The sequence below is a fragment of the Python bivittatus genome, unplaced genomic scaffold (assembly GCF_059951505.1).
Source record: "Python bivittatus isolate LINGU-HERP-01145 unplaced genomic scaffold, Pbiv_v1 ctg000070_np1212, whole genome shotgun sequence".
In the NCBI taxonomy this organism is placed as follows: Eukaryota; Metazoa; Chordata; class Lepidosauria; order Squamata; family Pythonidae; genus Python; species Python bivittatus.
This window is the reverse complement of record NW_028277034.1, coordinates 2,441,503-2,466,048: the sequence shown is the minus strand read 5'-3', so window position 1 is coordinate 2,466,048 and position 24,546 is coordinate 2,441,503. Positions and strand designations below refer to the sequence as shown.

The 24,546-nt window shown below is 38.8% G+C and overlaps 2 protein-coding genes across 7 annotated transcripts in view; one reads left to right on the top strand and one right to left on the bottom strand.

Moving 5' to 3' along the window:
* The window catches only part of CLOCK (clock circadian regulator), a 52,423-nt gene extending 43,434 nt beyond the window's left edge, over window positions 1–8,989 (top strand). For all 6 annotated transcript variants that reach the window (XM_088130879.1, XM_088130875.1, XM_088130872.1 and 3 more), the window contains 2 exons: window positions 140–422; window positions 2,982–8,989. In XM_088130879.1, the coding sequence (XP_087987005.1) occupies window positions 140–422; window positions 2,982–3,164 (466 nt within the window). In that variant the 3' untranslated portion in view covers window positions 3,165–8,989. The remainder of the gene's footprint in view (window positions 1–139; window positions 423–2,981) is intronic.
* Window positions 8,990–11,599: 2,610 nt separating this feature from the next.
* On the bottom strand, window positions 11,600–24,161 carry TMEM165 (transmembrane protein 165). The gene is made up of 6 exons (XM_088130866.1): window positions 23,836–24,161; window positions 18,909–19,134; window positions 17,959–18,134; window positions 16,482–16,664; window positions 15,516–15,621; window positions 11,600–13,231 (listed from the first exon to the last, which is right to left on the bottom strand). Exons 1-6 carry the CDS (start codon window positions 24,016–24,018, stop codon window positions 13,155–13,157), a joined length of 951 nt encoding a protein of 316 aa, XP_087986992.1. The 5' UTR covers window positions 24,019–24,161; the 3' UTR covers window positions 11,600–13,154.
* Window positions 24,162–24,546: the final 385 nt, after the last annotated feature.

Below are 24,546 nucleotides of genomic sequence, written 5' to 3'. Positions count from 1 at the left end.
TGGATTTGATAGACTTTTGTTCTCTCCCAACATGGCTCCCATTTGTTTGAATCATACTGACAGGACAAGCCAACATTGTGCAAATTAAGTCTATTTAGAGTACCTGGGAGGGGCAACTGACATTTATTTGCTTTCACAGATTTTCCCAAGGTCAACAGCTTGTGACAAAATTAGTGACTGCACCTGTAGCATGTGGAACAGTAATGGTACCGAGTACCATGTTTATGGGGCAGGTGGTGACTGCTTATCCGACTTTTGCTGCACAACAACAGCAGCCGCAGACATTATCAATACAGCAGCAGCAGCAGCAAGGGCAGCCCCAGCAGCAACAAAGCCAGCAGGAGCAGCCCCAGCAGCAACTTGCTACAGTTCAACCACCAGCTCAGACTCAGCTGACCCAGCATCCCCAGCAGTTCTTACAGGTGAAGCCGGAAGATTGTCCCAGAGAACCAGCTCTTTGAATATTCAGTTCAATTAAACTAGAGATAACTTCAAAGAACTTTGCAGAACCAGATAAAGTCTTACAACTGTGCTGCTTTTGTGTGTGTGTGTGTGTGTGTTTGTGTATAGCGCATACCTTTCAAAGTATATAATGCAGGGCAGACATTATGAATTGCCAAAAATGTCAGGTTCTGTTCTTGAAAGAGTGGATTTTTAAATGGTTTAGGTTCAGATATTCAGACAAGGGATGTACAGTGGGGCAAAAAAGTATTTAGTCAGCCACCAATTGTGCAGGTTCTCCCACTTAAAAAGATGAGAGAGGCCTGTAATTTTCATCATAGGTATACCTCAACTATGAGAGACAAAATGAGAAAAAAAAATCCAGAAAATCACATTGTCTGATTTTTAAAGAATTTATTTGCAAATCATGGTGGAAAATAAGTATTTGGTCACCTACAAACAAGCAAGATGTCTGGCTCTCACAGACCTGTAACTACTTCTTTAAGAGGCTCCTCTGTCCTCCACTTGTTACCTGTAGTAATGGCACCTGTTTGACCTTGTTATCAGTATAAAAGACACCTGTCCACAGCCTCAAACAGTCACACTCCAAACTCCACTATGGCCAAGAGCAAAGAGCTGTTGAAGGACACCAGAAACAAAATTGTAGACCTGCACCAGGCTGGGAAGACTGAATCTGCAATAGGCAAGCAGCTTGGTGTGAAGAAATCAACTGTGGGAGCAATAATTAGAAAATGGAAGACATACAAGACCACTGATAATCTCCCTTGATCTGGGGCTCCATGCAAGATCTCACCCTGTGGGGTCAAAATGATCACAAGAACGGTGAGCAAAAATCCCAGAACCACATGGGGGGACCTAGTGAATGACCTGCAGAGAGCTGGGACCAAAGTAACAAAGGCTACCATCAGTAACACACTATGCTGCCAGGGACTCAAATCCTGCAGTGCCAGATGTGTCCCCCTGCTTAAGCCAGTACATGTCCGGGCCTGTCTGAAGTTTGCTAGAGAGCATTTGGATGATCCAGAAGAGGATTGGGAAAATGTCATATGGTCAGATGAAACCAAAGTAGAATGTTTTGGTCTAAACTCAACTTGTGTTTGGAGGAGAGAGAATGCTGAGTTGCATCCAAAGAACACCATACCTACTGTGAAGCATGGGGGTGGAAACATCATGCTTTGGGGCTGTTTTTCTGCAAAGGGACCAGGATGACTGATCCGTATAAAGGAAAGAATGAATGGGGCCATGTATCGTGAGATTTTGAGTGAACACCTCCTTCCATCAGCAAGGGCATTGAAGATGAAACATGGCTGGGTCTTTCAGCATGACAATGATCCCAAACACACCGCCCGGGCAACGAAGGAGTGGCTTCGTAAGAAGCATTTCAAGGTCCTGGAGTGGCCTAGCCAGTCTCCAGATCTCAACCCCATGGAAAACCTTTGGAGGGAGTTGAAAGTCCGTGTTGCCCAGCAACAGCCCCAAAACATCACTGCTCTAGAGGAGATCTGCATGGAGGAATGGGCCAAAATACCAGCAACGGTGTGTGAAAACCTTGTGAAGACTTACAGAAAACGTTTGACCTCTGTCATTGCCAACAAAGGATATATAACAAAGTATTGAGATGAACTTTTGATATTGACCAAATACTTATTTTCCACCATGATTTGCAAATAAATTCTTTAAAAATCAGACAATGTGATTTTTCTGGATTTTGTTCCCCCATTTTGTCTCTCATAGTTGAGGTATACCTATGATGAAAATTACAGGCCTCTCTCATCTTTTTAAGTGGGAGAACTTGCACAATTGGTGGCTGACTAAATACTTTTTTGCCCCACTGTAGCTGGGCTTATGTATTGCTTTTCTCCACTAAAAGCAAATGCCTTCAGTGAGCACCTCTCAGGCATTCTTCTGATTTAAAGTTAGAACTGTTGGTTTTAAAAAATTCTTTTTGGTTTTTACCACATGAAACTATTTGTATATGTCTACATAGCAGCTGGGCTTTGCTAGTAAGAGGCAGGAGTTAATATTTATTTATGGTCCAAAATACAACATAAAGAAGCAAGGAAAATACAGAATTGTGTACCTACTTATTAATAGCAGTAGGAAGAAAGGAAAAAAAATAAAGTTGCAGGAAAATATAACCCTGCTTTTGAAGCTAAAAACTATTTTAAAAAGAGTTTGTGATATGGCATAGAAGTCATCTGTTTAGTGCTCTGAATTGTACGTTTTGTTCTGCTGAGAGTGGATGCAACCCCGAGTGTTGAAAGCCAAAGACGTTAGGAGAAATGAATGTGCAATGGTTAAAAAAATGAGGAAGAATTTTATAGGGTAGATATTCTGGGATGTACCCCAGTGTGGACCAATAAGAAAAAGGGATGCATCCACACAGTCCCCTTTTTCTGTCATTGTGATAAAATAGGTTGTAGTTGTAATAATGGATCATAAAGTGAAGTTGTTAGGCAACATGCTAGTGTACTGACAGAACAGAAATGCTTAACTCCCTCTCATTTGTACATTTGTAGACATCCAGATTGCTTCATGGAAATCAGTCCGCGCAACTTATTCTCTCTGCTGCTTTCCCACTACAACAAAGCACTTTTGCCCAGTCACATCACCAGCAGCATCAATCTCAGTCACAGCCACAGCAGATGCCACGCCACAGAACTGACAGCATGACGGAGACTTCTAAAGTTCCACCCCAGTAGTGTGGGGGCTTTGCCATGGGGAGCAAAACTGGCAGAAGAACTGCTCCATTTGTAATTGCACTGGAGATGGTGAGAAAGAAGTCAACAGACTTTGCAATGCACAGTATTGAATATTCTTTTAACTGTCTGGAATGTATCTGCTGAGGAAAGTTGTGCAAAGTGCTGCTGGAATTTCAGTAGGTATAAAGCTGGAAAAGATGATGGGGACAGGGACATGCCGACTTTTGCCAGGGATTTAATTGCTCTGGTTTCTGTGTTTCACTTTTCTTCAAAGGCCATGAGTTAATTTGTCCAGATCAAATCCAAAATGTTTAGTGGACTAAACAAGATACTTATAATTAAGTTTGCTCGGATTAAGTGTTATGATGGACATGCTGTTGCTACAGCTGCTTTTTTTAAAAGTATGCCTGCAATTATGCTCCAAAACAAAGTTAATTTTTTTCATATTACAGGACAGTAAATATTTTCAAAATATTGTATGGAATCTATCTTCATTGTACAGATACTGTAAAATACTGTGTATATGTCTGGTAAAAAGCGAGAGAGCAGGATATTTTATATGATGCATGAAACTTGGTTTGAATATGTTTTTCCCCAAAATTTCACCAAATGTTCAAACTACTGTTTTCATCTGTTTATACCTGTTTATCTTCTCCATTGTAGAATCTGTAACCTGCACGATCATTTATTCTCACTGTAACGTGGGCACAATCTCCTGTTTGTAGTTTAGGCGTAATGTCCAGTTTGTTCCATGAGGTGATATTGTGTGCTGGTTTGTGGAATTTTTGCAAGATAAATTATTGATGAAACTCTTTGAACTGTGGGGGTTCAAGGCATTCAGTTTCATAAATACCATTTGTCATGTATCATTTCATAAATATTTTTTTTTCTTTGAAAAAAATAGGAATTTGCACTGCTCTGTTTTTGATGGTTTGGAATTTTGATTCCCCTAAGCTGTCTTTTGATATAATACGTAGTTGCAAATATTTATGTAAAACATATGGTTTAAAATATGAACATAATTTTCACAAATGACTCAAATATAGGAATAATTTGCACAAAAATATATTTAAATTTAATAATTGTAGGCACTTTTTAACTTCTCTGCAGTGGGAAATGTGATTTCGGAATTTGTTGGAATCTTTTTATTCTCCTGTGAAATGTTAACCTGCTTTTAATCAGAGATGATTCAGGGTCATTTGAAGCAGAACAAATAATAAAGCCTCCACAGTGCCTTGATTTTGATTCAGGTAATAGTGCTAAACTTACTGAATTACATTATCTTGAATTTATTACCATATTTGAAGTTTTAGTTCAATGACAAAACATGCTTCCTAGCTAAGTCTCTACTGTTTTTGTACATATAGGTATTTTAAAAACTGTACAAATTGAGAATTGAAGTGTTGTTAAAATGTGGCACTCCCCTTCTCAACCATTCAGTAAGGGGATAGTTGTAATGTACTCACATTTCACAATTTGAAATGATGCATCTAATTGTTTTCTAAATTTATGCCAAAACATGTATGTGAGTAACAACATGACCAACTTGTAAAACAGTTTAAATTGAGTTATGCTGAAACTAGGTGGAAAATATAATAAATAAGAGATAAAGGGATAATATTTCATTAAGACTTCAGATGACAAATTCACTTCATAAAGATAATAAAAAGATCCAACTGAAATTCTGTACAGATTTAAAAATAAATGTTTAATATATTTTATGGTACTAGTTTTAAAATCCATGTCTGCAGAGCAAAATGAGTTTGAAAACACTTATAGATTGGGTATCTAAAAGAAAAAAAGTATTGGAATGTCTGATTCAAAAGTGATTGGGTAATAAAGAGGAGCTTTATTAATGTAACCAAAGTTATGGTGAGAGGCGTGAAGAATGTAGTGCTGGTTAGACAAAGCAACATCTTGGTAGCAAATTATACCAGTTGTTATCCTAAGGTTAATTTGGATGCTGTTCATATGTCATGCTAAACTATCAGCTTAGCTTAGTCATAAATGTGCCCATGTGCATCTACTGACTATAAGACAAACTTATAACATTCAAATGCAAGATTCTACTTTCATCTGCCTTGAAATAACCAGAGAATGAAACCATGGCTTGTTTTAATGTCATTAATGGCTTCATTTCCTGGTTCTTATGGGCAACATGCTAGGCTTGTCCACAACTTGGTTACCTATAGCTGCACTTCTCATGACAGCACCAGTGGATATGCCTGAACATGTTTGCTACTAAGCCAGGCATATGGTTTAATGTGATACATGAATGGCTCCTTCAAGTTCTTTTCATTGCTATAGTCTTACATGGTTTCAAGCCTCCCCCCACATGCATCACTCAACAGTTTAATAGCTTGTACCATAATGAAAATAATCAAAGTTTTAATATTTTTTTTTAAGAATCAAAGAACCAAAGAATTGGATTAATCCTATTCCCTCTTGACAAATACTGGAACCAGTAGGTAACTTACCTAGGAAACTTTGTAGCTTTATTATTTACATACATAAGAAATGTGGAAATAGTTCTGTGAATTTAATTGCAAATAACTTTGTTCTGCCATAACTTGTTTGTTGTAATCCCAAACCTGGCTGTGTTGAACAAAGATCTTTGGATGTATTATACGGTTTTAGTAAATGATTGCCTAGTTGGGCTTGAAGCTATTTAGAATATTATAGCATTAAATAAGAAAATTGGGAGGGCTTTGAAATTGCTTATAGATCAGGGCTTTAGTCTAAGAATGCAGAGCAACAGTCAAGGACAGGTTATGTAGTATAGATTTTCTTTGCAACTTTTCTTCAGAAAGAACACAACTATCAGTGGCTGTGACATTTTAATAATGATTTTCTGGGAGGTTGTATAAGGTAGCTAATGGAAAAAAAGTAGTAAGAAAGTAAAAAAATACTTACTAAAGATTTTTTTTGTCTACTGCACTCCAGACATACTTCAATGAAACAAAAATATTTTGTAGAAGATATGTTGGCATTTATGTTCATTTTCTGGCTGATGATTTTTGTCTGAAGATGGTCTTTTGCTTCTGAGTAGGGTCAGTGTCCCCTAAATAGCAAGAAGGTTCAGCTTTTGCTCAATGATAATTCTGATGTTTCTGCAAGGCTAATGTTTAATCTCAGAAGTTGTTTGTAAGCATGATTATTCCACCATCTGGAATTTAATATGGCCAATGTCTCTGCTGGGGGAGGCAGGGTGGGTGGAGTGGGCATGGTGAGTTATGAGTTCATGTTGTGGGTCATGCACTTAACCTAAGGCAGGGGTGGGCAACTTGTAGAGGGTCAAGAGCCACAGTACAGCTTCCTGACCTGCTGGAGAGCTGCAGGAGGCCTTCCATTGACATGGAGGAATTTTTTGGCCTTTGTAGAGGGAGTGTTTGAATGAGAAATGGGAACAGGAGGCCTCTGGGAGGCAAACTACCCTCATTCCCACCAAACTTTGAGACTGAGCCAAAATCCATTCATTTTGCTGTCAAATTTTGGCAGTGCAATTTTGGCCCATTTCTCAGGGTGGTTGGTTAGTGTCATGGGTGGGAATGGGAACAATTTTCTTCCTCCACTGCTCCCATTCCCATTCTTATTTCTTTGAAAAAAGAAAGGAGAACTTGTTTTGGCAAAATTCAGACATTTTGCCACTGAATTTCAGCAGTGCAATCACAGGGTGCTGGGAGGTTTCAAATGAGATACTGGGAGTGAGGGTGCAGCGGCCTGCAGAATGCCAACCTCTGTGCTAAAGCAACAGTTGAACAACCAGCAGGAAGTCTGACAAAGTGCTGCTGAAAAGGAGAACAGTAGTTTAGGTTTGCTTATATTTTTTGTGGGGGTGGGGGGAGGAAGACTCCAAGATGAGCTTCTGGGAATACTAGAGGGAATTGTATAAATATTTTTATATGATATTATATTTAATATATATACATATATATTATATTTCTACACATATTAAAAGAATATAGTCAGAGCTCTCCGTATGCCTTCCATTATTTTTATGTAGAAGTTTACTTGCTGGTGCAATGAATGATTCCATTCTGTCACAATCTTCTGTAGGCTTCCTGCCTGCTGCCAGCTGACAAAAAGAAAAATGATTGAACATCCATACAAAGCTGTCAGTTAAAATTTCACTAGTTGCTTAAGAACCTGTTGAAAAGGTAATCCTATTAACCACTGTGGCTAGAGTCACTGGGATTACAAAGAGGTGGGGTAACCATGTTTAGGTTGGGGTATGAAATAAAAAAAATTGTTTTAAATGGAAAGGGTCTGGCCGAGAGACTGGCACTTAAACATGCATGTTGATGCACCTGGACAGATTGGCAAGTCAAAATTGCTTGCATCTCTGAAATGCCGCGCTCTTGTTTCTGCAAGTGGTGATCACTCTCCTGTAATACTTGAGTATCATGTTGAATTAGGTAGACTAAAATGTGTGCAAATGTAAGCACTTTATTGGGGGAAAAAAATCTCATTTTGAAATACAATTTATTATTTTAGGCAATGGGACTGTTCACAAAATAAGGGGGTGGGGGTCCAAAGGAGTCAGAATGTAGACTATTGTCAAAAAGAGGCATTGCTGGAAAATGTTTCTTAACGTTTAGACTAAGTCTAAATACATGATTATGCAGACATGTAATATTGGTTGGCTTTGTAAGGATATGGATAAATACCTAAGCTTTTTCAGAACTGATTTTTTAAAATAAATGTTGCACAATTGCCAGAGAATTATCAACAGGAGGCTTTCATATAATTCTAAGTGGTCCTTAGGATTAAATGTGTAGAGGGTTTACAGATGTGGCCTTTAGTAGACTGCTTCAGTCACAAGTATAGTTTGTATTTTTAGCGAACACCCATTTTTGTTATGTATGTATGTATGTGTGTGTGGGTGGTTTTTAAAAAATGTTACAGTGTCATATGATGTCAGCATGCATGTCAAATTCATAAATCGATTGTTGGAAATGTATTGTTGAGATATGTATGTGGTGGGAAAAGGAGGCCTAGAGGGAGCAGATTTCATTTGGAAGAGAACGGTTTCTTCTTCTTCCCTAGCCCCCAAATTAAAAAAAAAAAAAATGGAGACGTTTTCAAATGTTGTATTGTTTGAAGTTGAATGTTGAACAGTCATAGTGAGTGAAACAAGCTTTGAGAGACATTTTTAAAAATATAATTTGGTTTATGAAACTGAGTAGTTTATTGATATATATTTTTTTAACACTACATTCCTCTGTCTTTAATAAACAAGTACTTTACAGTCTATGTTGCTATGCTTCATGCTTTCTCATCCGCATGGGTATTGCCAGCAGCATGAGAGGCCATATTGCTTAAAGATATCGTACCTGCCAGTAATACAAAAAAGCAAAATGAAACACTGTGTATGAACAAAATACTGTGTTGCCTGATATACAGATCCCAGCTCTAACTGAGGTGCTGCACTAGTAGACAATCAAAATCTATGGAAGACTTTGGGGTGGGGGTGGGGGGATGTTCTTAAAGATACAGCTGCTTTGAAAGTGTTTTTTATTCTTAAAAGTATTTATTTTTTAAATTGTCTAATTGGATACTTTTCAGTGTTGATTTCACATTGTCTTGGTTTTGCATTTTTAAAATTTGGCATTAGATTTGTATATGTAGGAAACCTGTGTGATTTTCATGATCTGACATCAGGAAACTGTAGATATGGATCCCTAGTGTTCATGTGACCATTACCAAGTGTCGGTTTTTAACTGAATAAACATAACATTTGAAATTTCTGCTTGTAGCGTTAAGGTCTTGATAATGTTTCTGGCTTGAATACTTCTTACTGACTTGGTATGTGCACTGTCACTTTTCTTTAACAGCAGTACCACCAATCAAAAAGAATTGATTGGGGGGAGGGAGATGAAGAAATTGCTAATGCAAGTGGCACCAGGATTTGGCTGGTGCTAGTTGTGGTTCTTTTGCATTACAGTGATTGTGCTAATGAATTTGAACTAGGAAAACAGTTGTCTCCAGCCTAGATTCCTATTGCTCACAAACACTGAAGTCCCTTGTGTTTCCAGACTGGTGGAATGAAGGTGGGAAAGGAGCAACATTCACTACTCTTCTTCAGTGCTCAGGCTTCTGACAAAAAAAAAATCCACTACACGCAGTTGGAAGGAAAATAATTAGGCTAACTGCCAGCTATTTTCTATTTTCAAGGATGACAGGGAAGACTGGAAAAGCTGAGGATTGCCACACAATTCTTTTGGCCTGGATTTCCAGCCCTTCAAAATCATAGCCCTCCCTCCTGGCGTTGATGAGGGAAACAAATCACTGGGATATGGAGTCTGCTGTGCTGCCTCAATGGCCATAGGATTGCAGTCTGTGTGGTTTCTTTCCTGCATTAAATAAAATCACATCTGATAGGTTTCACAGATGTGATTTTGTTTTTTAAAACTGTAACTTGAATGTAAGAGCCAGTTGCCTTTTAATAAAATCATAATGGTTCAGGAATTTACCTGAATAATAGTTGAACAAGTGTCTTTCAAGCATTTATCTTATGTTGCATCTATCTTTTGTCATATCCTGGATTTTTTTCACTCACCTCAAGAACTGTACCATAATGCTAGAATGTAATACTAAAGACATGTTCTAGCACTGCTGGTCACAGAAATCTATCTTTATTCAAGTCTTTCCCAATGCTTACTAGCATCCAGGGGTCAGGGGGTGGGGGCCAAATAGCCACACTTTCGTTCCATACATATCCCATTAGCCGTCTCCATATCCTTATCTGTGAACTACAATATTCTAAGGACAGTTCATCGCACACAGCTGTGAATTTATTTAAAGGCTTTCATGTGAAAGAACTCCGAGGGGTTTTCTAATTCATGAAAATGACATACTGATCTCTAAAAACAGCCTTTCCTTATTGCCACTTTCATTGGACATGTCACTGTTAAGATAAAGTCAGGTCATGGGCACCAGTGGTAAAATGGGTCTCATACCATGAAAATAAATCTATGTACCATGTTCTTCTAGCTGACAATTTGCAATGAAGGATGAACCTATCTTCAAGGGAAACCTATCTTCTATAAATTCTCATTATAGTCACAGATCAAACTACCCATCTAAATAAATAGCATTTGCTAACAATGCAGTAAGAATGTCAGCTTCTGTGTGTTGGATTTAAAATTGCATCTTCCCCCTCAATTTAGCATCAAAGTAAAATGATTTTGAAGTATTTGTATACAAAAAAATCTTATAAACAAATCTTACTGCTCTGGTAATATCCATCCTTTTCTGATGTTCATACTGAGGGTTAGGTAGACATGAGACCCAGCAGTAACAGGCTTGGAGAAACTCCAAAAATCAGCTGATGATTGCGTGGAATCGCTAACCACGGATCATTGCAGAAAAAAGGAGCAGCAGATGGAAGGGAAGAGACCATCATGAAAGAAGGGTTGACCAAAAAAAAAAAGTGCTGCAACATTAAATTAGTATCTCAACAATGTATAAGAATATATTCATGACAGTGCAGCGATACTCCATTTTTTTAAAAGTTCTTCTTTGCATAACCTGTATTTATAGATTTATATACTTTTCATTTTTAACCTTTGTCCATTTGCTGAGCTGTCCTGAGAAAGAGGACAGAAAGTACCTCCTTCTGCAGCTGCATATTGTGTGGGAATGAGGATCAGCGATGACGATTTCAGAAGGGAAGGACAGGAATAAGGTTGAGACCAAAGTGGATCATGAAAACACATGCCCTCTATGCAGGGGCAGGGGAGGCATGCAATCCAGCCCCGTGCAGCAGGTGCCGAGCAGTCTGCTGACCCTGTGCTGTCACCACCAGCAGAGGCACCAGATAGTCAGCAAAGGAGCCCCGGTTAGTACTTTTCCTCCCATCTGATTTCAACTAGTGTAGGCTTCACTCTCCCACCTGCCAAGGCCGTGGCACCTGGAGGGCTTGACCCCATTCCATCCAGGTCATCTGAATTCAGAATCAGTGGAGTGGGCATCAGGTTTTACACACTTTGCAACTCTTAGATGCTGTCGACTTGAGGGAAATACTAAGGCTGAAGAGACTCTGGAAGGGATGATCTAAAAATAATATCATGTAGATGCAGAAGAAAATACATTGCCAGGGCATATTTGCACTATAGATGCAGTAGGAACTGCCATTAGACAGCAGAAGGGGCTTTTAAAATCCCACTGGAGTAAAAAAAAAAAAAAAAATACAAGATTAAACTCCTGAAAAAAGGGGGTTTTTTTTTCCTTTCAGGAATAGCATCTATACTTAAAAATACAGTGATAACTCAGCTTATCAAAGGTATAAGGTATTATAAGGTATATACCTTATCAAAGGTATTATACAAAGGTAAACCCCTCCTCAGAATCACCCTCAAGAAATAGCTGCACACATTAAGCATTACTAGAGGACTCTCATTCTTAGGAAAGATTAGAATAAAAGCAGTAAAACATCACCTTTACAAAAGAATTTATTTTTAAGCAATCTTTCCAGCTTGATACCCATCTTTTACAGCCTAGATTCCTTTTTTTGCTACAAGTGGAGCAACTTTATTGCTCAGAGACAGCAATTGGCAAATCCAGAATCCTGCTGGTAGCAGATCAAAAATAAGAACAGCATTAATTGTTCTCATTACCTTCAAGAAATTAATTCAATCCCAAGCAATGGAAGGATATTTAGACCAGCAAAATAGCTGATCTAAATTCTTCCCTATGTCAGGCACATGACATAAGCAAGGGGAACCCTTTGAACCCAAAGCCATTCCCTTATACTTAACCCCAGCCCCCTTTCGATGGTTTCTGCTGTTAGAACTATGGAAAATGCCAACATTGTAGGGCAAAAAGGAGATCATGTTTGGAACTCTCCAATAAATCTTATTATCTCAGTCTTCATATTGCAATATTAATTTGGTTAGGAGCTATAAAGCTTTAATTTGGGGAAGGTGTTTCCCCATATTGCTGCAGTTCCATACTTTATGTAAAACATCTTTAGCAGCAGAATCTGGTGCCTCAGATACTATGGCTAGATCCACAAATTACATTAAGCCAGGACTTGTTAAATGTTATGCCTGACTGGGTTTGCATGTAACGCTAAGTTATAGACCAGAGTTTATGTACCAAATGGCTGAGTCCACACAACATGCTAAAGCAAAATCATGGCACAGCTTAGAACAATGCAGGTGAAGCGAATCAATGTCAAATTATAATAATTTTTCCATAACTGACAAGTAGCATGACTTAAATTAAAAACAATAGCAATCATGAGAAATCACAGAAATATTTGTCCATCAAAGGTACTGGAGTCAAAAGAAATGGCTACAACCAATAAAAATATAAAATATTGAACAGTACACATTTTCCTCTGAATGAAGCCAGAACTCATATTAATCACATTTCTGTAATAGGAGATAGTTTTATCCATGTTCTCCCATATTATAGTTACTAAAAAGAAAACAGTGACCACTTTAAGAATATTTTAATCTGAAAACGTTCAGTATAAATACAAAAAAATTGATCTGTAAATATCTAGATGGATTCTGTATTTTGAGACCATTTCTGAATTAGTACATTCTATATCAAAGTATCCTGATTCTTCCAAAGTCCACCACATTCAATGTCTTGAGTAGATGAGTTAGTCATTAGAATAGCTCTTCATTTCTGATTGTGGAACCATGTGCTTGAGCAACAAAATCAGAGGGGATTTTCCAGCAGTGGTTTTTGGGCATCTGTAGATAAAATAACTCCACAAAATTTCAGGAGGTGGACCTCAGTTTATCTGAGCCAGTACAGTAAGCAAATGTACATTATTCATGTCCCAAATATATAGATCATGTAAGTGTCCAGAAGAGACTATCTACAAAATATATGAAACTAATTGTTACTATAAAAGTTACAGCATCCCATCTTCAGTGCTTGTTTGACTAAGTAGCTGTACATTATATACAGGAAGCCAAAGGCAGAGTCACTGGTTCTAATTCCTGTATTTCAAGGAAAAGAAAAAACGTCTTGCTAAAATCCAACATCTGGGCTTATAAATAGTGCAGAGAATGCAAATGCTAAGAAAACAATGCCTCCTATGATTGTCACTGTAAAAGAAAAAAAAGGGGGGGGGAGAGAAGGACCATGTGGTTAGAAACTATATAAAAGACAAAATTTCACAAGGCTTTTTTGTACTCTGGAAATTACTTTCATGCCTTTCTTGTTAGCAGCTTTTGGTGCTTGCAGCATCTTTACAAAGCTGTTCTCAATGAAGACACCCCAAAACAACCTTCATCCCATATATTTCCAACACTTTCAGAGTCAAGAAATTATAAATGGCAAACTTATTCAGTGTTTAAATACTGTAGGAAATAACCTACATCAAATGATTTTTGTATAGTTCAGCAAAATCTGAACTACAAAGACCTCATCTCTCTGGATGACTTTCATGGGAAACATGCACTCTCCCATACCACAGATGATTTTTTTAAATGGTTTTAATAGGTTTTATGGTTTTAAAGTTTTAATTGTCTTTTGCTACGATTTTGGTCATGTATTGGGTTTTTTTTGTGTTTTGAACCCTGTAAGCCACCCAGAGTCATGTATGTGAGATGGGCGGCTGTATAAATTGAACAAATAAAATAAATGAGAAAAAAAAAGATTTTTAACAGAGTTCTTTCAATAACATCTTTTGCCTCCCCTCTCCCCAAGAAAGACTAAACAACAAAATACTTTCAGTAAGTGGTTAACTTGAGAGAAATCTGGGAAGGTGATCTTGAACCAAGTGGAAAATTAGTATAGGAAGTAGCATGACAGATTAGGAGTCTCTTATCTGTTCAATCCTGTTCACACTGACTGGCAATGGATTAAAAACAGATTCCACCCCCCCCCCGAAACTCCCATCCTAAATAATGAGCATGAACTTAACAGAATATAGTAGATGGAGAGATTTGACCCATTTTAGTTTTACTGAACCAATTATCAACTAATTTAACAAAATAGTAAGCACATGGCTTTATTTTCATGCATTAGCCACTTTGGACATGCCTAAAACTGAAGCATGTGAGCAGGTGTTTAACACAATATATCTCATGGATCACTTTCCAAAATCTACAGAATTGCTAGTGATGACATTAGTCTTTGCATGCCTTTCCAGGGGGAAGAGGGAGACTGAAACTGTATTATTACAGGTAGTCCTCAACTTACGACAATTGGGACTGGAACTTCCGTTGCTAAGCAATGCAGTCATAAAATGCGACCGCATCACTTAGCGATGGCAATCCCTGCAGTCCCGGTTGCCATCGTTAACTGAATCCCATGGTCATTAGGTGAGGCAACTTCCTGCCAGCTTCCCACAAAGTCAGTGGGGAAGCTGGCAGCAAGTTGCAAGTCTCAGGCTGTCAGGCAGGTAAGTAGCTGCTGCCGGGTAGGGGAGGGAGTGGCTGCACGAGGGTGCAAAGGGGTGTGTGAGAGGCACAGCATGGGTTGGGGAGGGTGTGATGGGTGTGCAAGAGGTGTGGGTCAGGGAGAGTGCATGAGGGGCGCGGGTCAGAGACGGTGTGCAAGAGGCACGGAGTGGGTCAGGGAGCATGTGCAAGGATGTGAAGGGGTGCATGAGTAGCCAGCATGGTGTAAATGCAGAGGGGCTGGGGATGGGGGAAACTTATCCCAGCAACTTGTGACCTTCCCTGCCAGCTTCCCCATTGACTTTCTGGGGAAGTCAGCAGGGAAGGCTGCAAATGGTGATAATGTGATTGTGGGGTGCTGCAACCAGTGATAAGTGCGAACCAGTTGCCAAATGCCCAAATTGTGATCATGTGGCCCCAGGAGTGTTGGGACAGCCAGTACTCAGAGAGCCGGTAACCACCATTGGTTCAGCGCTGTCATAACTTTGAATGGTTGCTGAACAAATAGTAATAGGTCAAGGACTAACAGCGTGCAAGCTATATATTATTCTCCTGTGACATTTTTGAGTACCGACACATGCATTTCTAAATAGTTTTCGTGCTCATGCAAGAGATGTTTATGAAGATTCTCAGTCATCCAGGTGGAATTGTCTGGAGGTTGAGTCATGGCAACTGGACTTCTTTTCTTTTTGGTAGAGACGTTTCACTACTTGTTCAAGCAGCTTCTTGAGAAGCTGCTTGAACAAGTAGTGAAATGTCTCTACCAAAAAGAAAAGAAGTCCAGTTGCCATGACTCAACCTCCAGACTCATGCAAGAGAGTTACAAGCACTCTTAATATTTCACCTACAGAACTGAACTGAAAACATATCCAAAGCAATTATATAGAGATTCACTTTAGTTTTAATCTCTTGGTTAGAAAATAACTCATCTTCCCTTTCAGTTTGCAAAGAATAGATAAATTTTGTTTTCCTGCCAAGAACTTACCAGTTCGAACTGAGATTTTTTGTGCTATCATTCTTCCTCCAATCACTGCTAGGCCAGTACACAAGCTATGCCCAACTGTTCCACCCACTGCCACACCATAGGGGTCCTGTGTCAAAGACGTAAGAAGAACTTTCAGTGCAGTTTAAAAGCTACAGATTTCAGTGCAGTTTAAAAGCTGCTGATACTGCAGTTGCTCAGGAAGGATGCACTGATACTTCCAAAGGCCACAAACAGATAAAACACACAGAGAATGTACTGTCAGCCACATCCACCCTTAGTTAATACCCAGAGAGATTTCACTAGAGTGTCATTCCTGGAATAACAGAAAATAGCACGATCATTTAAAGGAGAAAACTAGAAACAAAAAGTGCTGTTCCAACTCAGTTTAAATGCTCACCTCAGCAGCAGGAGGAGAACCATATTTCTTTTCTGATATAGCTTAAATCAATTGGACACAATAAAAATGCAATTAAAATGTATTAATTTTAAACCAAAAAACTTGACTAGTTACATAACAGCACTTGTACATAGCAGCACTTGCACTTCCAGGTCTTCACAGAGGTCACTGTGAATTGCCCTTGTGTCTGACTCATCGTCATTGCTATGCCTGGTAACTTCCATGGAAGCAACAATTTAACATACAGAATATAAAATCAAAAACTCCTGGGTCTCAAAAGCAGTCCCATGACTGCAGGTCCCATCAGTCTTCTGTGTAGACGTAAGCAAGTTCATGTCCTTTTTCAGATATTTCAAATCTACTGACTGCACTCCACAGGGCATGCATTATAACTGTCCCTTTAAAAACTGACCAGAAACCTGAGCACTGCAAGCAAGAACCCAAGAGAAAAAGATTTACTATGCTGCTTAAGGCTCGAATCATAATATTAATCTATCAATACCAATTAGATCCTGAGCATTTTGTTCTGTAACCTTTGATCACGTACATTTCTTATACAGTTGACTCACCTCTCTTGCTGCCAGAACAATGGTGGTCAACTGAGAGCGGTCACCCCATTCAGCTAAGAAGGTTAAAGTAAATGCTTGCACAAAAATTGGAGAAATAAAATGCAGACATTTCTTCTGAGGTATTGCAGGGCCTGTACCCGTTTCTACATCTCCAGGCCCATTTAACAGTTTCATTCTCTGGAGCTAGGAAAAGAAGCAGCTGTCAGAAAACTTGGGAAACTACAGTCAGATCCAAGGAGTGAATACTATAGATATACAGATTTACAATGTGCAGACTATCAATTAAGTAATTAATACTTTATCATAACAGTGATGAGTGCAGGACTTAGAAAGTTGCTATAACTAATCTAGGCTTGCAACTGTGGTTAAATCCTGAAGTTTATGCTGTATATAAATATTTCTCCTTTTACAATTCTTGTAAACAGAAACAGAATATCAAAAGAGTATAAAGGAATGGGTAATCTGATTTGAAAACAGAGCTAAAGTGAAATGCCAATTCTAGTCTACAATTTGGATTCCAGAAATAATCACAAATGGAAGCAATTCTGAAAACAAGTGTTACAGCATTATACTGACAATATAAATACTAACAAAAATATCCAGAAATGGGTGAGAAGATGTCTTAATGAAATAAGACTGATCCACTGCTAATTTCAGACATCCATCCAGGTAATCCAATGATGAGCAATGTGTGGCTCTCCAGAAATTATCTAACTATAGGATCCAACAGCCCCTATCACTAGTCATGATACCTAGGGTGGCTTTGAGTTGTAACTCCGTGACATCTGGTCACTCATTCCCCATCCCTGATTTAGTGATCCTAAATACTGATTAAGGCTGTGGAGCAATCTGGATTCAAGGGTGAAAAGGTGACTCCAACTGTTTAAGGAAACAAGGGTTGTACCTGTTGGCAGGAAGCTGCTTCTTTTCCTGGACCAACATGGCAAAGACACATTTCATTTAAGGAAGTAGTGATGGGGGCACTTTGAATCACCTTTTCTCCTTCAGTCTGGATCTCTGTATAGCCCTAACATCATTAAGAAGTACTAAATGCAAGATAATGGTCCAATAACTGTTTTTTAAAAAAACAGCCTAATGTGATTTTTATCTTCTGTCTAGGAGGATCCTTCAACCAAAACTAAAGTTGGAATCTATTACCTAGCATTTGCTACAATAGCTCAGTGGTAACTGTTAAGCTTCCTCTGCATTTCTGAATTTTAATTAGAAAAATCAATTTTTAAAAGGCCATCCCTTTTAAAATCCCTTTACAATTTTGCAGCATGAGTTAGTTTTTGCCAGTTATTAATATATTTCGCTATGCAGTCACTATGCAAGGGCTGATTCTTAGAAATCAATAACATCTAATTTGGCTAAATTCTAAGAAGAAACAAAGATAACTAAGAATTTTCCCTTGGCTTCCTGCTTTCACCTAGGTATTCTATAGTTGCATTCATTCACATTATAAATTTTAACTTACTTCCTCATCTTTCTTTTTGAGTTCTGCTTGAACTTCCTCTAATTCTTCCTGACCTTCATCTGGGCTCATCTTCAAGCCTTCTCGAAGCATTCGGATGCCAAAAATTGCGAAGAGTGCTGTTGACACGTAGTAGGTATATATCCTGGGAATTACTGTGGTAGCATAACCAAATAAAACTAAGAACAGAAAAGCAAACAGTTCAGGTTTTCCATGAAGCAGACTTGGTTTATTTCTACTGCCTAACCACTTTTTGTTAATTCAGGAAGTCCTGTATAAAATAACTTCTTCATACCATGGACTTAATGTACACAAAATGTTATTTCCCACATTTCTACCCCACTGAAATCCAGAGAAATTGGTCCAAGAAAAAGTCAGTTTATAAAAATTAACACTTATACAGCTCTTTAGAATAGCCAAAATATTTCATTCATGATATTTTGCACTAATCCTAACTTACAATAACCATATGAAGTAGCAATTGTCCCCATATCACAAATAGGGGATAGAGAGAGTAGTTTTTTATTACATAAAATTTTTAGACTGCTCGAATGATATAGACTTTAGGTGATTTACAAGTAAAAAGAAAACAATTAAAACTAATAGAACAACACAAGCCAAATGGCCACTCTTCATCCCAGGCCAAAGGGCCATTGGGAAAGAATGGTCGCTGGTGCCTTCCAAATGTCAGAAGGGCTCCTCTAGTGGAGTGCAAAATATTTCAAATTCCAATGCTTTTCCCATCATTCTGGAAGTGTTCAGAATTCAGAATGGCTCTGTTTTGTGCTGGCAACAGTTCCCATAATGTCAGAATGGCACTGGACCATTTCTGATAAAATGGAACAACTTAGTTTAAACTGAAAATTTTCACATTGAAATGTTTCACATATATCAACATTCTGGATTTCACCTTTAGGCCATATGTTCCAGGATACAAAAGACAAAGCACTAACCGGATAGACATGTCATGAGCCCTAAGGCCAGCATAGCACCAGCCAGGACCGTTAAGCGATTATAACGCATTGCCATAATAGCAGCAATAAAGAAGGTTTTATCGCCCAGTTCTGAAACAATGATGACAGATATAGCAGCCACAAATGCATGGATGAATCCTAGGTTAGTTTTATCCAAAGAATCTTCACTAACGGAATGGATGGGAACAACCAGGGTAGGTCCTTTCTGAAAAGAAAAATAACATGTTTTTCATTCGAAGTTTTAAGGAAATCAATTCCTTATCATGCCAACAGTTAAAAATAAAAGAAAAATGCAATCCACTGGATAGTGTGCTAGCAGCTCTAAAACCCTTTACTTACCGTACATACTTGTGAATAAGCCAAGAATTTTAGGCGCCAAAATACACCCAAAAAATCGGGTTCAGCTTATCTGTGGATGGGCTTATCTGTGAGTATATACAGTAATACTTCTTTAAAATACAGGTAGTCCATGGGTTAAGAACGCCCAGGTTAAAGATGACCCATAGTTAAGAACGGAGCCCACTGCAGAAAAATTAAGTACACAATGCTTTGAGTTCATTATACAATACTATTTATACAGTATTACTATTATTCCGCTTACATACAAATTTGACTTAAGGACAGACCTTGGGAACAGAACTCGTTCTTAAACTGGGGACTACCTGTACCCATATTTCTTGTATACACTCACATATAAGCCCATCTGCAGATAAGCAGACTTTCAAATTTTTAACTAAAATACCATGAAAGATGTGGGTTGGCTTTTCTACAGGTGGCCCATTTTTCATGGTACTTTCATTAAAAATTGGAGGGTCAGCTTATCCGCAGATGGGCTTATACGTGAGTATATATGGTATTTGCTTTAAATTTAGGAGTTTATTATATGCCTCAAATTGCTGTCAACTCTTAGCAACTACAAATTTAAGAGTACTTCTTGCAATATTTTTTTGTATTCAAGACTTCTTTGAGCATAAACTTGTATGTCGTCCAAAGTCATTGAGAGTCAGGTGGCATACAATTGAATATAGTATAAAATCATCATCATCATCTCCTGATCACATATTCTCCTTGATATTTAATGTGAACTATTTCATCAAGGTTTTTATTTATCAAAGCTGAAACAAAAATATGGAAATAATTTACACTTCAGATGTTGATTCATTGGCATTCTATTTTTCACATTACCGTATTTTTCCGACTATAAGACGATACTTTTTTTCTAAAATCCTTACCCTAAAAATTGAAGGGCGTCTTATTCAAGGAAATCAGCTGAGAATCGCGTGGTTGCAAAACTGCCCATACTTTGTTTCTGCAGAGAGGCTTCCTCCTATTGCTAGCCTCCAATCACGAGTGAAATAGCTTGTCTCCCAAACAGATTTCCTCCAATCACAAGCCTGATGTAACTGACGTCAGCTGATGCTGAACAAACCAATTAGAGGAAGGCTGTTTGCAGAGACAAGCTATCGGCAGTTTCACTCGTGATTGAATGTAATCAGTTATGCAAAAGAGCATGGAAATAGAGCTGCAGAGAGACGGTTTGGACCTCCTCCCACCGAGTGTATCAGGTAAATGTTAACTAATTACTAAATAAAAATGTGTTCTGCACTATCTTTAAAATATTGATTTCTTAATTTGGGGTTGGAAAAGTGGGGGTCGTCTTGTACATGGGGGCGTCTTATTGTCAGAAAAATACGGTATATTGTTATGGCACTTTACCCTTAACTGTCATCCAGCTGCATTTCTTCAAAGATAAATAGTCACTCCAACAAATTTCTACTTATCTTTCACTCATCATACTAACAATTATTTAGGAGGAGTGCCTGAAGCAATTAACTATGTGTAGTCTTGAGAAAAAAACTACTGAAAGCACATACAATAGTTGTTTCAAGTACTTGAATGTATGTCACACAGAAGGTCATCAAAATCTATTGCCCCAAAATACAGGACTTAGAGTAACAGAAAAGAAATACTATTAAATATCAAGAAAAAATTTCCTAGCAGTAAGAGTAGTTCAGCAGTGGAACTATATGTCATGATTGACTTTAATTCCAGTACTGTACTGACCAGGGAATTATTCATCTTAAATGGCCCCTTCTAGCTCTTATAATATTATGATCACCTAGGCAATCCCTGAATTTGTGACTACATACAATATAAACATCCATAACAACTAATATTATATTTCACAAATGAGTAACATGTAATATAAAATTTCACAAATGGATATAGCAAAGACAGTAAAGGTTTCATAAAAAATAGCTTGATAAAGTAAAATGATTAACGTGTTGTTTTTTTAAAATGATTGTGTAGTCGCAAGATAGTTTTGTCTTCAAAAACAAATGTGAATTGCAGTTTTATGCACTCTTTCATCTACAAGTTGGTATTTCATAATATTCCAAATCTTCACCTTTAGTGATTGTTGAGTCGTAACTGACAAAGAGCAGACAAGGTAAAACATGTTGGATATATTTGCACACCATGTGTCATGTATTTGCATGATAAAATCAGCCTTTATTTCTGAAGAAATGCAGCACCTGATCGGAAATATTTGAGACATACAGGAACTAGCTTTCTTTGTGATCTAGGACAATATATATACCTATTTTTTTTAATAAAAGAAAATACTTAGGATGTACAGTATAACTGCTAAAACTTATTTCACACATTAAAAATAAAACTTGCAGCTCTCTATTTAGAGAGATTAAAGCCAGAGGGATTAGACGTGTCTCCTTAAAGGAGTTTCACAGTCAAACTCCCAATCAAAACCATACTCTTTCCAGACACTACTTCGAAAGGAGCAATGGCAGACCACACCAATGAGTGAACACTGACATTTGGGTTTCAAGCCAGGCACTCTTTTCAGATACCTGGGATTCTAATGCAAAGTCTTTTCTAAATTGTCACCAGAATTGAGATCAATATTCTACTATTCTTCATCTAAATTGCTGACCTGCTGAATCCAAGAGTCATTTTATTATCTCATTGTTCAAAGGTATGTTCTTTTTGAACATATCTGCTGAACGCACATCCTAACACAGAGATAAAAATACCAAGAGAATTCTAAGAAAAGTAATACAGCTGCAAGTTTTATTTTTAATGTGTGAAATAAGTTTTAGCAGTTATACTGTACATCCTAAGTATTTTCTTTTATTAAAAAAAATAGGTATATATATTGTCCTAGATCACAAAGAAAGCTAGTTCCTGTATGTCTCAAATATTTCTGATCAGGTGCTGCATTTCTTCAGAAATAAAGGCTGATTTTATCATGCAAATACATGACACATGGTGTGCAAATATATCCAACATGTTTTACCTTGTCTGCTCTTTGTCAGTTATGACTCAACAATCACTAAAGGTGAAGATTTGGAATATTATGAAATACCAACTTGTAGATGAAAGAGTGCATAAAACTGCAATTCACATTTGTTTTTGAAGACAAAACTATCTTGGGACTACACAATCATTTTTTTAAAAAAACACACTCTCCCTGCTATTTGATAATCAATATTAAAATTTAAGTTGGTCATTCTTTTTTGTTTAAGCAATGTTAAGCCTCAACTTATGATTTAAAAAGTGTTTAATATGAAGGTGGTCACTTTTTTTATATAGTTTAGAACTTGTAATGAAACCTCTGATTAAAGAATGTATGAATGCAATAGAAATGTTTTTCCATCTGACTATGAACACAAAATTGTGTTCCAAGAGCTGCTGAACAGTCAACACTACACAGGTATTGTGGCAAGATGCTTAATTCAGCACAACTGAAATTAAGAAATTTATACAAATCAGTAAATTTATATTATCTCTATTTAGAAAAACATTCAGGTATATGGGTTAAACTAATGAGCCGGTGTATTCATAAAATGACAAATTATGGTCATTGTACACTCTGAAACAAGCTATCATGCATGTTCAGAACTTTCTAACAGAAACTTGAAAAAAATAACATTGTTGTAACAGAATTTGAACTACTGTCATTTATCTTGCAACAATCAAATCAAATCACTGAAATATATCCACTTTTCAAGGTTGCTGAAAGGTCACAATGGTCTGGAATATGTGAGCTAACTTGATTGTATAATTTGGCAACATCACTATTTCCAAATCAACCTAACTAAATAGTAAATTATGTGGTAGACAGTATTGTACCTGGTGAGGCAATACCACTTTCTTCCAATATACAAAGTGTAAAACAAATCTTTAAACAGCCATTTTGGGAAGATATGAACCATAAATTACAAATACTGCTTCCCTATAGCACACTGGTAAGATGCATATAAATAGCAAAGCAATCTAAGCATGTGTCATATAGCACTCTACACCTCTAACGAAGTGAGCTGCTGATCAGGAAAGCTGATGCCTTTTAATAAACTGCTGTTAGTTGGATACACTATCAGACTCCCGGTTTTTTCCTACCACAGACCAACAGGCCTCTCCTCCTCGCAGTGCCTACAATTTCCATAAGGTGAGGCGTTTAAGACTAAGAAACGTAAAAATTACAACCAAAGGGAGCACAGAACTGGGCAGAGTAACTTAGGGGGCGGGAATAAGTATGTATGTATGTATGTATGTATGTATGTATGCATGCATGCATTTATCAATCAAATTTCGTGTGGGCTGTAACTCCAAAAGGCTTCTCTCACCCCACGCCTCAGCGCCTACCGGCCACGTTTCGCCCCACCGCGGAGCAGGCAACGGAGCGGGAGGGCCACAATCCGCCGTTTGGGCAGGAAGGAGGAGCGATGAGCAGAATCCGGTCCTTCCGCCCCCAACGTCGGCCGAGGCTTCCCCTTGGGCCTTCGGGGATGATGGGAGTTGTAGTCCAGCCCTCAGGGGGCACCGCGTTCCAAGGCGGCCGCTCGGCATCGCCTCCCGCCCACCCCGCTCTTCGCCACCCTCAGCTCACCTCAGCCCGAGCGAGCTCCGGCCCCTGCACGACCGGTTGCGGCTGCTGGGGCGGCGGCGGCGGCTTCTGCTGCTCCTGTTGAGGCGGAAGGTCTCGCTCGCGGCCGGCCTCTTGCTCGGAGGCGGCGAAGGCCACGGCCACCAGCAGCCAGAGTAGCGGCCGCAGCCGCGGGGCCCCCGCCATTCCCGTCCCTGAGCCCGGCCGGCTTCTCTCGCTATCAGAAAGAGCGGCCGCGGGAGGTGGAAGTGGACGGACGATGCCCCGCCGCCATGGCCTCTTCCACCGCGCCGATCGTGCAACCAAACCCAGCCGCTCATCTCGGGTCGTATTTCCGCCACGCAACCGAAGCCTTGGCGACGTCCCGCCCCTGCCCCGATTCCCTTCCGTGATTGGGAGATTCCCCGCTCGGTCTCGGATTTGCGTCAGGGAATCCAAACCAGCAAGTTCGATTGCCCCACCTTCGAAGAGGAAGTTGCTGAGCTGACGCGGCCGGGGAGGGAAGAACGAGCCAGCCAATCACATGCGTCACGTGACGCTCTTCTGGCAGGACGGAGCCTCACGTGGTTTTCTGGCAGGGAGGGGCGGAAGAGCTGGAAAGTTGCGAAATCTGCCCTAATCGCCAACTACAGTACTGCAACTGGGGTCCGAAGCGACGGTCCTTGAGGGTCGCCTGTCCCACGCAGATCTGTGCAGACTCCTCCAGGCAGTGCT